The sequence below is a fragment of the Erigeron canadensis genome, chromosome 7 (assembly GCF_010389155.1).
Source record: "Erigeron canadensis isolate Cc75 chromosome 7, C_canadensis_v1, whole genome shotgun sequence".
NCBI classification, from domain to species: Eukaryota; Viridiplantae; Streptophyta; class Magnoliopsida; order Asterales; family Asteraceae; genus Erigeron; species Erigeron canadensis.
This window is the reverse complement of record NC_057767.1, coordinates 27,701,601-27,716,148: the sequence shown is the minus strand read 5'-3', so window position 1 is coordinate 27,716,148 and position 14,548 is coordinate 27,701,601. Positions and strand designations below refer to the sequence as shown.

Below are 14,548 nucleotides of genomic sequence, written 5' to 3'. Positions count from 1 at the left end.
TTTAACAAAAAAAGTCAGATAATCTCAAATTTGAAAACCAACCAATGACAAGTTGCACCAAATAATGAAAAAAAACACGATAAAAATGTGATGAGCCAAAACAATAACTTGCTATGGAGGGCTAATTCTTGTAACTGGAGGGTTAACTGATGCATCTGGAACGCTAACTTGTGATAAATTCTGCACTTGAAATCCTCGATTTTGCAACTGTGGGGAAACTTGGTGAAACATATCTCTAGTTTGATGTTGTTGCATGGGATGAATTGGGACGAATCCAGCAAAATGAGGCTGTAAATTAGCATACCCACTATCACTTGTGCCACTTGAAATAGAGTACACATTGTCATACGGGTTTTCCTACAATAAAAATAGAACACTTCAAATAATTGAAAATTTTTTTGCTTACTTTTCACACATATTAATCACTCAAAAGTTTAACTAAAGGTTAGTTTAGCATGATTACCGCTTTTTCCTTCCTCGAAAGTTTTTTCTTTGGTAAATCATTATCAACTTCACAACCAGCTTCCCCATCTTCAACATCTTTCAAATTCTGACACAGTCCTCCATAATTAAAAAGTTAAACTCTAAATCTTTTGAAAAGTGAATATACATATATATATATATATACTGACATACCTTCTTCTTTTTCTGCATCTTTGTGATGATTTCTTCTACTTTGGGCTTGAGTCTCTTTCCTGAAGGACGACATTTTCTTCGCACTACCAATGGATCACGAATCTTTGTGCTATTCTTAGTAGAGATACTAGGCCCCGGGGTACATGTGAAGCTATCAGGTGCAGTTTTTTTACATAAAACTTCATCCTTCATTTCACTTATTCGGTTAAGTACAAGACTACATTTTTCTTCTAGTTCTGATGCTAAGTCCGCTACTTGTGAGAAAGCACTACACATTCTATCATAACGACGCCCCTCATCTGAGCTAACCCAATCACTGTAAGTTACTTTAACCTTAGTATGTCTCCTCTTCACATCTTTTCTCCATCTCCGCAAAATGTATTTATAAGGCAGTGTATATATCTTCTCATTGATCTCATCTGAGCTAACCCAATCACTGTAAGTTACTTTAACCTTAGTATGTCTCCTCTTCACATCTTTTCTCCATTTCCGCAAAATGTATTTATAAGGCAGTGTATATATCTTCTCATTGATAAGTACGGTAAGTGCATGCCTACATAACATTCCACGAAACTCAAACAAGCGACAAATACATCTCACATCACATTCTTCCTCCGAATCACCCTTTTTGAACCAAACAGCAAATGCTTTCTTTATTATATGTCCATTGACCATTACATCCTCAATTACTTCATATTCTAGTATACTATCTTGTGACTTTAAAGAACCTATCCCACAATACATTTTTCCAGTTAGTTCTTCCATGAACTCTTTGAACTTAGTGTGGGTGTAAATTTTCCTCATTTGTTCTTCCATGGCATAGCGGGTGATTGGCGGATATTGTGTATTATAAGAACTAAAATCTTCTTTGTTTTCTTTCTCTGCCCTATCCCTTAATGCATTCTCAACTGTTCCACAAATTGCTTCAACGTAGTTTTTTTGTTTACATATTTATCAAAAAATGCATTAATGCTCTCGCTACGTTGTGTAGTAGACATCCTTGCCCAGAAGGTATCTTTCACGTAACATGGGACCCATCTATGTCTTTCTAAATACAAACTTATCAACCATTTATTTTTCTTGAGCTGGTACTTGTTTAACATTGTATTCCATGCATCTTCGAATTCACTAGGAATAAAAGAATCATACACAGCCTTTTTAAGCCTGTACTTAATGAATTTATATTTCCTATGGCTACCTAACTTCTCTGGCAGTTTTTTCATGATATGCCACAAACACCACCTAACAAAAAAGTTTTATATAACGAAACAATTAGTTTTCAAACTTAGCAGTTAATATTCTCATATAAAAAAGTAAAAGTTAGTGTTAATTGGAAATTCCATTAAAACTAATGTAGCTTAGAAATACATAATTTATAACAGCTACTTAGGAAGGACAAATAATATCACTTGTGACGCGCATCAGGAAAGACAACTTGTATTGTGTTCTTCATAGCTTGATCCTGATCCGTTATTATGGCTTTAGGAGGACTCCCTGACATACATGCAAGCCATGACTGGAATAACCATGTAAATGTCTCATTATCTTCATTTGAAATCAATCCACAACCAAGCAATATTGATTGCCCATGATGATTTACTCCTACAAATGGAGCCATTGGCATCTCATACTCATTTGTTAGATACGTTGTATCGAATGTAACAACATCCCCAAATTCCTCATATGCTGCCCTACACCTCGCATCAGCCCAAAACAAACTCTTTAGTCGATTTTCCTCATCTAATTCCCATGTATAAAAAAAATCATGATCTGAAGAGTGAACTTTCGTGAAATATCTTTGAATTGCTTCAGCATCACCTTCTCCAAACTTCAACCGTTTAACTTTATCAATGTAGTTGCGACAATCCTTTTCTGTAAATGGTACATTTTCATATCCCCCATTCTCCACGACAAAGGTATTGAAACCCTTGTTCATTCTTACTCCAGCTCTTTGATAGATCTCAAGTCGTCTTTTAACATTTCGGTTTACGACCCTATGACACCGATAAAAACGTCCTTTGCTTGGACTAAACGGATGATTGTGTTTTAGCTCAACTTTTGACACATTCCATTTTTTATTAATGCCAAGAACCACATTAACTTTTGCTGGACAATTTGTTTTGGAAAGAGGCCGAGGATTCAAAATATTTTTCGATTTAGATACCGACTTCCCAGCCCTATTACATGAAACAGTGGCATATTTTTTCTCATCATCGGTATAAGACTTCCGTGAAGACCTTTTATACACTCCAAACCCCTTTTTTTTTCCCCATAATTTGCATAAAAACTAGCAAGCTCTTCAATAGTGTCAAACGTCATGCCAACCTTTGGTTCTTCAATATCTTCGTCACAATTAAAATTATTGTTACTTTTGTCTTGAAAACACACATCTTCATGATGTTGTCTTTCATTTACACTTATCTCACACTTAGTTTCTTTTTCCAGACCATTTTGATGATCCCTACAATGAACAATATGTACTTAATTCATTTTTTTACCAAATGAACAATATGTACTTAATTCATTCTTTGACCAAATGAACACAAACCGGCCATTTCAAATGTTACAACATTACTCCGAAGTGAAAAAGAACATTTTATTTTAGCACAAACTAGCCATTTGCATTTAAAAATAAATAGGCATCTTTTTATTGATGATAATCCAAATAAACTAAGCCTATAATATACAAAACTAAAAACTTACACATTTACATCCTCATTAGCTATTGATGATGACTCTGGTACTGCTAATCGATCAAAATGCTATAATAATCCTTGACTAGAATCCACTAATAACCCTTTACCAGAATCAAATATAAACCCTTGATCGGAACCTGAACCTGATAATAATTGTTGATCAGAACCCAATACAAATTCTTGATCGGAACCCGAAAACAACCAGTCATCGTCTGAAGGGGAAGAAAGAAAGGATGATTGATCTGATAATAACTCTTCATCATGAGATGAAGAAGTAAAAGGAGAAGATTGGTTCATGTTGATAAATAGTTTGTGTTGTAGAGTATGAGATCGTGTTACAGGGGAGGGAAAGAATTTAGGAATGAAGATGATCTTGCGTGCAAGGAGGGAAAATTAAGGTTACTTAACCTAGGTTAAAGGTTATTTAAGGAGTTATATAGTTAAAAAATATCAGATGATGTGGATAGTCCAGATCATCATACACGTCAGTTAGTAAAAATATGTTAGTAAAATGTTTGTGACTATAGCATTCCTCTCATTGTTATTACATCTATATAAATTATTACACCCTAATTAAACCCTAACCTTCATCATTATTATTCCACATTCGATTCGACATCTTCTTGTTTCATATTTCGAACATCATGTCATACCCACAACATATTTTTCGTACTCAACCTTGTCATCTACAATTTAACGGACATTCTCTGTCTGCCATACCCGCCGCCACGACCACCCCACAACACCGTCGACAGACAAGATATCAGAGACCAAACACCCGACATCACATATACCATCAACAACAATATTATGATTATTATGATGATGGTGTTATGGTTCTTGACAGTTTTGTGCAATATAATAATCAAGATCGAAATCTTGTGACGTCAGACAGTATCAACAGCATATATACAAAGAAAGACATATATAACAAGTTTCAATGTAAAAGATTTTGTGCAGAAGAAAAGGAGGTTTGTGTTATTTGTCAGGATGAATTCGAGAAAAACAAGGAAATTGCTGTCTTGAATTGCAAACATATGTATCATCGAAGATGTATTACCGAATGGGTTTTTCGGAATAATGTTTGCCCTGTTTGTAAAAGACAAGTTGTACCTTTTTGAGTTTAAGGATTGATTTTTAGATTTAGATATGATTAGAATTTCTGAATGTATAGTTAATTCAATTAATTCTTTATGTATTTCATTATATATATGTGCATATATGTAATGCTTTACTAAAAGGCTCTTCTTGGTGCAACCTTATTATTTTTTATTTCTGAAATATAAACTGGTTGTAGTGGTTAAAAAGCTCTGTTTAGTTGGTTAGATAGTTTTTTGTTTGTGTTTGATTATAAAGATATGGGCTTTCGACGGATTTCCCTTAATTTCTTCATTGCCTAATAGTCTTTTTCAGGTAATACTTAGAGGTTTCGTACTTTCGTATCGTTTGCTTTTAGCCATAGTTATTATATGGACATGGCTGCATCTGTTACAAAAATATTAGCAGTTCACTTTCATTGCCCTGTTCAAGCTTTATTTTGGTCAAAACCTCAACAGAAGTGTCAAATAGTGATACTTCATTGTACTTTAGAATGATTTTGTTCATAGTTTAGAATGTTCATGGCTGCATCGTTTGATTTTACCGAGCATAGTATGATTTTCAGGTTTGTGTGACATGTAATTCTGGCCAAATTTGAAAAACTTTGAAAAAATAAGAGGATTCGGAATGATTTGAAGATTCACTGGTTTGTTAATATGTTGTTATTTGGACTTTGGTTGGCTTTGAAGTTGAAATTTATTTTTCACAGGTTTTGACTATGGAAATTTTTTAGCATATTTCATTCCTTATGTATTTTGGGGAAAAGGGATTTATAGAGAAGATTTCATTAAGCCAGATTGCTCCTTTTTTTTTGCTAAATCAGATCCTGATATGCAGGCTGCTCCATCTCCTGCATCGCGGGTTCATGATTGGAACATATCTCTGAAAGAGCTGCTAGCTGCAAAAGAAAACGCGCCCAATAATGCTTCTGATCAGGATGCTATGATGTCTTTTGCTTATGCAAACACACCTAAGGCCTCTGCCGGTTCCAAGAGTTCCAGTTAGATAGAGGGAATATCTAAACAATCATACGTAAAACAACCATTTGAACGGAAAAGCTCATTTGTAAAGGTTAGCTTGTACCATTTCTTTGACAGTTTTACTTCATGCACTATGCAACTGTAGGAGGAATTTGGTAAAACTAGGTGAGAAAATGGGTAGATTGGTTAATGGGTCAAAGCATGTTAGTTTTGGTACATGTGTGTTGACTGTTGAGTACATGGGTTGGCATGAAACATGTGGACAGTCTAAATCATTTGATGTATTAACAACTTATGAATAGATTACAACAATAATGATTTGGAGATTTATGCATTATCATTGGACCCATTATTTTTCTTTTAAGATATTATGCACTTCAGTAGTTCAGTGTTAGAGATAAAATATGACCCGAGCCGGTCCATTTATAAGTAATGTGCCAAAAATGCAATCTCTATTCTGATTTGTGTATGTAGTTGAATACCCATTGTTTTTTGTACTAATCGACATTTTGTTTCAACATTGAAAAAATCTGTTGCAACAATAGTTCAATTGCCATGAGTATGTGATTATGCAATATAGTTTTAGCTGTGGAGATTATAAATGGCCATCAATCTGTGATTTATCTCTTAGCTCCTATAAAATGTGTCCTGGTATATAGTGCTTGGTGCTGTGGGGAAGGTACACATATGACCTGAAGACCCATTGTCAATCCTGTTACGACTTTTGACCACAAAGTTCATACTTTATACTTAAGGGTTTTCGATCTATACTACTTCAAATCTTCTTTTTATTTTAATCCATTTTTGGTTTCTCATGTTTTCATTTTTTACATCTTCATCAGGCTGTATGGTTGTGCATTGCGAGAAAGTTCATGTTAATTTGGCAGCATAAGTGTATCTGTATTGTCAATTATCAAGAGACTGTTTCTTTTTATTGGGAGTTAATCAGCAACTACTTAATGTTGGTTATAACCATAAGCTGCAACTCTGCAAGTATGCTCAATGAAAATGCAGTCTTTATCCTCTACATTGCAATGTTGATCTAGTTCTTTAAATTTGCGTAATGGTTGACATTTCTATTGGCTATTTATAATCTTTTGTGTTATGATGATTTGACCTTTTTGATGCAGGTGTGGTACCGTATAATCTATTGAACTTGGTCTAGTTGATCCACACGATTCTATATCATATCCTACCTGCTGGTGTATCTGATTGTCGAGTCTGCTACTCACTTAAAACCTGATCACTACCAGTTTTTGGTAAGCTCGCACTTTATATATCTACGCTTGCACACATGAAATCTAATTGGTCACAACCTTAATGTTTCTTCTATACATCTTCATATCGATCATAGTTGGCTTCATGATTTTGGAAAAAATGAAGGTAAAGATTACATCGATAATATTTGGTATTTTGTATACTTCTACTGGCACCCAATACAGTAAAAATAACTATGTCATCAAAGTAGCAAGTTGTGGATTGGTTACCTGAGCTTACTATAGGGAGGCGGGTTGGGTTAGGTTGTGTTGACCCAGAAACAAAAGTCAACCCCCTAACCCATTTTCTTTTTAGCGTAACTTTTAACAATCAAATCTTTGGCAATAAGATAGAGCTGGAACTGATACGAAATTGGTTATAACATATGAAGGTTGAGATCTCTCATCTACCCTCAATAAGTGTTTGGCTACAGATTTTCATGCTGAATATGGTTGGTTAAGGAGAAGGGGAGTAGATGTGACAAAATCGATGAGTATGGCAGGTTTGAAAATGGGTCAAAATGTGTTCCAGTCGAATTGGATAATCTCCAAGTGTGAGTTAAAGCAGACTAGGTTGATTGATCCACCCACACGTATTTGTTCTTTTTCTTAACTATATAAAATGATTACAATGATTACATTATAAAAAGACAGTAACCTATTTAAATAAATTGATTTGAAGGCTGTAAGCATTTTACTATACTTTAAGCCACTTTCAACCAATTTTTCCTGTTATCAGAAAAATAAGACCGAACTGACTCATTAATAAAAAAAAATGGGTTCAAGTTGCCACCTTAAAAAATGAAACAGCAATAAGCTAGTGCTGTAGCTGTCTGTAGCACAGGTATATTTTTTTAGGAACCAGTCCATATTATCTGATGGACCTGCCATTTCACACAAGTGAAATGGGTCAAATAGGCCAGACAAATCAAAGGTGAAAGTTTCAATGTAACAGGTAACAATGCTAGGTGAAATAGTAAAAATATCTGAAGTTAGATGGGTGAAATAGGCCAGACAGGTTAAAAAGTCATTTAGGTATTGTCCATAGCTCAAATGCTTATTATGTCCCAAATCATTATTAAAAAAATAGTATGTGACAGGTTTCAAACCTAATCTTAGGTGCCGGACAACCTTATAATCACTTTTCCGAAATTCTATAATCATATTCTAGCCATTAACTAAGTTTAAAAGAAAGGACATAAGGGCTAGCAGATAGGCCCCTTTTATGATCCACACTTGGAAGTTAGAAATGATCCCTTTTGTTTCAATTTAAGTTGTTACCCAACCTGTCCGACCTGCCCATTTTTGCCATCTCAAGTAACAAGTTTCGAAATACTGACTCTTGGTTGACACTGAAGCCACTGTAGGAAGTTTAGAGCCTAATACAAACAGCTTCATAAAATAAATCACATAAATATCATTTTCTGAAGCTACACCAGCACAATAACAGATGGAGAAATAACAAGTGCATCTGAAACTGCAACATAGTTTATAGCTACAAAATGGAAACAAAAACATAGTTAAGACCTTTGCTTTGGATGGAAGTATGCAAAAGAAATATTTGGAAAAAGTAACTGATTGCTTTGTCTACTGCTTTGTTTAAATTCTTTACTTTTTATATATACACTACAGCACTGGTTAATGTCAGGTACTAGTTAATTATTAATTACCTTCTCCTATGTAGCTAGCCATAAAAGCAGCGGCAATCTTCAAACTATCTTGACCAAGTATATCACATAGGAACAATCATAAATGCAACTGATCCGATGAAGATATTTGGTTTAAATATTCCAATTTATCTGTTATTTTGTGTTACTCGCAGATTTCCAATTGGTTTGAAGGTGAAGAGGGACCTGGGTCCACAATACACGATACATTTCCACTGCCTGACATCTACTTGTCATCTCTGCTTGCGAGATAGGCCGACGATTACTGATGCCAAGGTACTGGTTCAGCCTTTCTCTCAAACTGAAATAAAGGCTGCTCTCAATGGTTGAGATGGTGAGCAGGCCCTGATGGTTTTACTTCAATGTTCTTAAAAGATGTTGGCTTTTGAGGTTTTTTCCAGTCTTCCATGACCCTTGGGGAGCTTACTACTGGATCTTTTCCTTCTTTTCTTGCAGTCAACCCGATTGGCTTAAAAGATTATCGAACCATTTCTCTCATCGGCTTAGTCAACAATCTCCTCACTAAAGTTTTGGTTGATAGACTGAAATTGGTGATGCGTGGTCTGATTTCGGATGAACAATCAGCCTTTCTGTCAAACCAGAGCATTATTGATAATCCCTTGATCTTAAATGAATTAATCTCATGGATGAAGAAAACTAAGTGGTCCAGCATTATACTCAAGATTTGAAAAGGCCTATAATACCTTGAACTGGGACTTTCTAGAGTCAGTCCGTCCCCAAACAATAGAATTTTCCAGTAAAATGAATTTGGTAAATTCGAGCTATCCTAGCTGCTGGTAGACCATCGGTTCTTGTAAATGGGTTGCCTACCGCGGAGTAACCTAAGGCTAGGACTTCCAAAACATCCCCTGGGACAGCCGAAACACCCCGGTAATAAGGGGAAATTACTTATATGGTCTAATTTTAAGTTTTCTATCCTATTTTAATAAACAAAACCAACCCAGTCATACCAAGTGTGAATACTGGGCTCCAAAACTTACACTAACTTGTAATCAAAATAATATTCTTGAGGTCATTGATCAGGTATTCTATCTACCTACCATTTCACTCAGTTTTCTTGAATATTCCATTCTTATTAAAGTGTAAAGTATTAATGCAAGTTCTTCATTGATCAAGTTGACTATTCTATTTTTGAGATGCATCACGTATTGGTGGTAGTTTGTCCCCTTTGAAAATCCTTAAACGTTTGATCTCATTTGTTGTAGAATTCTCAACATCTATAACATCTAATTCATCACCAAGTTCTGCACCAAAAAGCATACTTGAAACTAGGCAAAAACCTCATAAATCCGGAGGAGGATTCCCTCAAATTTCTCCAACTTGACTAGTCAAGTTGGGAGGATCTTGACCCTTGGATGAAAATCAAGGGCCAAGATTCAATGATACTTATTTAATCTTAGCCCTTGATTTTCAATCAAGGGTCAAGATCTTTCCAACTTGACTGAAAAACTTGAGGAAATCCCATACCCAGAAATCCTAAGAGTAGTGGCTGTAGTGCCTCCACAATCCACACAAAAAAAGTCTGAATCATAGTCCCATATAAATATATTCAAACACATAAAGAATAGCTACAGTGTGAATACTACTCAAGCAAATTGCAAGTCGGCTACTTTCGAAGTATCCAAACTTATTAGCTTATGCTTATAACCATAACTCATGGAAAATCTTCGGAGCTTGTAATAACTACGTACATAAAGAGTCAATTTTAGTAAGAACATTTGCTGCATTATGAGGGTCTTCTAAATAAGATAACAAGTACAAGTTTTGAAACCACCATTTACACTTGCATGTTTTGATTGGATGAGTTTGTTTCTTACTCGAAAGATTAGGTGGTAAGAATTTCTTTACCAAATTGAAAAAAGATAATTTGTAGCTGTCTAAAATAGGATAGACACGTTAAAATTTCACCATATAGATAGTCTTCCCCTCTGATAATCCACCCCTACACATGTGAAGAATGAGATTCGAACCCAAGTGAATCCTACCAAAACTTAACGAATGAATCACGAACCCTTTTGGCTTCATATTTCATAATTACTTTCACCTTTCAAAAGAATGAAGGTTGCTGCTTCCTGGCATTATATGCACATATTGTGGCTTGGGAAGTTGTTTTACAGGTTAAAACTGGTAGATGTTTTTGGCTTAACATCGTTCAATTTGAACAATGCTATATTAGAGATTGTTACCTGCGGCATCCTGCAATTATAAATTCATATTTTCTTCCTGATGAATAGATTGGATTAATGCTCTTAGAGCTCATTCCTGTTAATTAAAGGTGTTCGTGATTCGTAACATGCCCTAAATCATAATTGTTTGACTCGTAACTTGAATCCTATGTATTGACTTATTTGACAAGTGACTCGATTCGTGTCGACTCGTAAAAACCGTGATATTAATAAATTTAATATATTTCATATATGAAAAATGAGAGTATGTAGCTCTTAGAGTTGTCTAGAACCCCTCACAATTTAATTTTTAATTCATAAAAATCATGGGATCCGAATCATTTAATATAATTATACAATAAATATTAAAATTTGTATGTGAGCCGATTTATGACAAAAGGGAACCATTAACTATTCGTTGACTGAGAATTCGTGACTTATTCTTGGATTTTGGTTTTACACCAATAAATATTTATTAATTACACAATAAATATTATAAATTTGTATGTCTAACCGTCGCATACTCACTTTATATATATATATATATACTAGTCTTAATACTCATACGATATACGGCAGCTATATTCATTTTATCATAAAGAAATCCGAATACACCTCATACTTGATCCGTGAGTATGAAATAAATTGTGGTTAAAGTATTCAGAAGTTTAATTACAATAAAAAGTAATGATAAATATAATATATGTTTAGTTAGAGTTTTGAATTTATCTTAAATTTTTATAATCACATCAAAATCAAAGTTAGAACTTGTAAGCATAGTGGATAATGGCAACCTTGTGATTTTGGACGTTAATTCAAAATTTTGAAGTATTCATGTTAACAACTTATTATTATTATACGTAATATAAGTAATAGGAGTTGAAGAATTGAGAAAAGAAAATGAGACAATTTTATTAATGGTTAATATGTGTTTTTGAACCTATATAAACCAAGATATAGACTTTAATTTAAAGTATAATCTAGAAATTGAATCTATATACAATTAAAAACCAATTTAATCAATTAAATAAATCAAAATGACATGTGTCGATTAAGGATTACACCAAATGTCATTTTAAGAACATCTCAATCCTGTTGTAGTTATTGGTAGATAGAATTTAGATTTTTAAATTTTATTTTAGATTTTATTCATAGCCTAAGATATATTCTCATGAAATATTCATTAAATAATGATTAAGATATATATTAGTATAGTATTAGGCTATTAGCGTTAGTAATTGATAAATATTAGTTAATTATTAAATAGAATTATTAAATGGAATGCTATGAGCTAAAAACCATAGTTGGCGTATCTACAACAGAATCTGAGTACATTGTCGCCTCAGAAGCTGCAATGGAAGCAGTCTGGATAAGGAAGTTCATTAGTGGGCTAAACGTGATCCTCTCAAATGACTTACCCAATGATATGTACTGTGATAATACTGGTACATTAATCATTGCCAACGAACCCGGAGTTCAGAAAGGTGCCAGACATTATGCTAGACGATATCACTATGTTCGTGAGCAGATCGAACTAGGGGAGATCAATTTACTGAAAGTTCACACAGATTATAACTTAGTTGATACTTTCACAAAAGCTTTGTCTAGGCCCAAGCTTGAAAGACATGCCGAGGGCATAGGACTTAAATTAGCTAGTTATTTCATGTAAATCTGTCGTTCGGTATTTGGATAAGGGATATTAAACAATTTATATTTTCCATAATGAAATAAAGTACTTGATATGTTTGATTTCATTTAATATTAAATTGTGTCCTATATTTGCATGTTTAATCCTTGAATATTTTGTTAAATATTAAATATTTTACTAAATATTCTAAATTGTCCATTGTCGATTAATTATATGGGAATATAATTAAACTAAGACAAATGTGAGTGACTGGTTATATTCTTTGAATATGTAATGGATGGTTCCCACCAAACTCACATGATATTCATAGCGGATGCATATTGGACTACCTCACTAACGAATTATCACTTTATGGATCGACGTCATTAAGTGAAATTCGTAAATGGTTACTTTTATTGATCCTTTGACTTGAGATGCAAGTAGGTCAGCATGTATGAATCGCACTTACTAGATGTAGTTCTAACTCACCTGAATAAGGGGGTACATAAATGGCTATTTTCAGAAAGTGTCGTGAAGTATGATGACTGACATGTGTAGTCAATATAGGATTTGTTCCTTCAATTTAAAATTGAAGTATGATACCGTTTTGGCGCCCTCATTTGACTAATTAAGATGTTTGCATGGCCGTGCCCAGATAAATTCAGATGGTTCTCGATTATATTTGGTAATCATTAATTAGTTATTGAATGAAAAACATAATCGTTAAATTATGAAATGACCTTGATCCATATTCATATTTAACAAAGGTACCTGAACAAAGGGATAATAAATGCCTTAACCATTTAAACTATACTTAAATATTTTCGGGAGCATTGGCGTGTTGCTAGACGCTAACCAATGTTATTACCTTCATTCATTACGAACTCAAGTGGGAGCTGTTGGAATATGATCACGAAAATGAACGTATGTCCGAAAAGTATTTAAGCCTACGGGGTCACACCTCAACATGAATTTAACTATAATTAATTAATATATTAAATGTAATTTATTAATTAATTAGATCACGAAATAGTTAATTTAAATAAGTTAAAGGGTTAATTGTATTTAAATTAATTAGGAGGAGGTTTAAAATGTGAAATATGAAAATTAGAGTTTGGCTCTAAATCCATAAAGGGGGCCGGTTTTTGAGAGGCCTTTTATTCTTGATTTAGCTTGATCACCAAGTAAATTAAACCCTAATTATTCCCTATAAATAGAGGGCTTAAATCAAGAGTTTTATTATTCATTCACATAAGAAAAACTCTCCTCCTCTTTCCCTTTTTTCCTTTCGGTCGAACCGAACCAAAAATCCCAAAAGGGATTTCGGTTTTGTGCTTTTACGAATAATCACATGGTTTCTCATATAATTAATGCATGCATAGCATTAATTGTGCTAGAATTTGTTAGATGAAACAAATGGTGATTGGTTCAAAAGATCTCAAATTAAGGGTATAATAAACAAATGGTTGTTTGGTTCGTGATCAAGTACTAGCATACATATATTCCAACATTGTGTGTGCGATCATAGAGAGGTTTAATTTAAACCTTATTATAAAGGTTTCTTGCTTTATTCTCTCCAATTTAAGGTACACGTTTTCTCTCTTAATTAACTAATTAACTACATAAAATTAATATTCCGCTGCGTACTTTGTGATTTGATTTGATAATAGTTATATAATACAATGGATCCGATATACCTCTACTGCTCCAGTTAATGCATCCAAGTCCATGATTGAATTGAACAGAATATTTTTACCTTGGAACATATATCTGAAAGGGCTGGTGCAAGAATGGGCCCACTTATGCAAACACACATAAAACCTCTGCCGGTTCCAACTTCCAAGAGTTCTAGTTATACAAAGGGAACTAGTCCCATTACCCGGTAGCTATATACGAGTAAATTGTATCATAAAGAAATTCAAATATGCCTTAAATTTTTATAATCATATTAAAATCGGAACTTGTAAACATAGTGTATGACGGCAAATAGCCTTGTGATTTCATATCGTAAACCCAAAATTTTGGAGTCTTCATCTTAATAACATATTATTACAAGTCATATAAGTAATAGAAGTTGAAGAATTAAGAAAGAAAAATAGACAATTTTATTAATGAAAAAGCGATCAATCAAATAAGGTTATAATGTGTTTTGTATTTATAAGCGAATAGTTAGAGTTTAATTCCAAGTGTAATAAAAAAATTGATTTTATCTACACTTAAAAATGCTAATTTAGTAAAAATATATAAATTAAAAAGACACATGTCGATCAAGGATTACGTCACATGTCGTTTCAAGAATATCTCAATTCTGTTTTAGTTTATTGGTAGATATATAAACAATCAAACGTAAAACAACCATCTAAACTGTCTTGTCTAGGAATCATTGATGCCAACCCAGAATC

At 33.6% G+C, this 14,548-nt stretch overlaps 2 protein-coding genes across 2 annotated transcripts; both read right to left on the bottom strand.

Moving 5' to 3' along the window:
* LOC122608629 (protein FAR1-RELATED SEQUENCE 2-like) lies at nt 1–1,863 on the bottom strand. The gene is made up of 4 exons (XM_043781719.1): nt 1,171–1,863; nt 637–1,050; nt 464–550; nt 1–357 (listed from the first exon to the last, which is right to left on the bottom strand). The coding sequence occupies exons 1-4, from the start codon at nt 1,450–1,452 to the stop codon at nt 112–114; spliced, it is 1,029 nt and encodes a 342-aa protein (XP_043637654.1). The 5' UTR covers nt 1,453–1,863; the 3' UTR covers nt 1–111.
* A 178-nt stretch (nt 1,864–2,041) lies between these two features.
* LOC122609209 (protein FAR1-RELATED SEQUENCE 5-like) lies at nt 2,042–3,629 on the bottom strand. Its single transcript, XM_043782266.1, has 3 exons — nt 3,433–3,629; nt 2,962–3,097; nt 2,042–2,893 (listed from the first exon to the last, which is right to left on the bottom strand). The coding sequence occupies exons 1-3, from the start codon at nt 3,627–3,629 to the stop codon at nt 2,042–2,044; spliced, it is 1,185 nt and encodes a 394-aa protein (XP_043638201.1).
* Nucleotides 3,630–14,548: the final 10,919 nt, after the last annotated feature.

Bases quoted from the DNA above. Each gene is read 5' to 3' on its own strand.
- LOC122608629 (XM_043781719.1), bottom strand. From the start codon at position 1,452: ATGGAAGAACAAATGAGGAAAATTTACACCCACACTAAGTTCAAAGAG. The intron at 1,051-1,170 runs ATCAATGAGAAG...AGCTCAGATGAG, and splicing joins GGCATGCACTTACCGTACTT to ATCAATGAGAAGATATATAC. The intron at 358-463 runs GTAATCATGCTA...TTTTTATTGTAG, and splicing joins TTTCGAGGAAGGAAAAAGCG to GAAAACCCGTATGACAATGT.
- LOC122609209 (XM_043782266.1), bottom strand. From the start codon at position 3,629: ATGAACCAATCTTCTCCTTTTACTTCTTCATCTCATGATGAAGAGTTA. The intron at 3,098-3,432 runs GTTATTAGTGGA...TGTTCATTGTAG, and splicing joins ATATTTGATTCTGGTAAAGG to GGATCATCAAAATGGTCTGG. The intron at 2,894-2,961 runs GTTGGCATGACG...GGAAAAAAAAAG, and splicing joins AAGATATTGAAGAACCAAAG to GGGTTTGGAGTGTATAAAAG.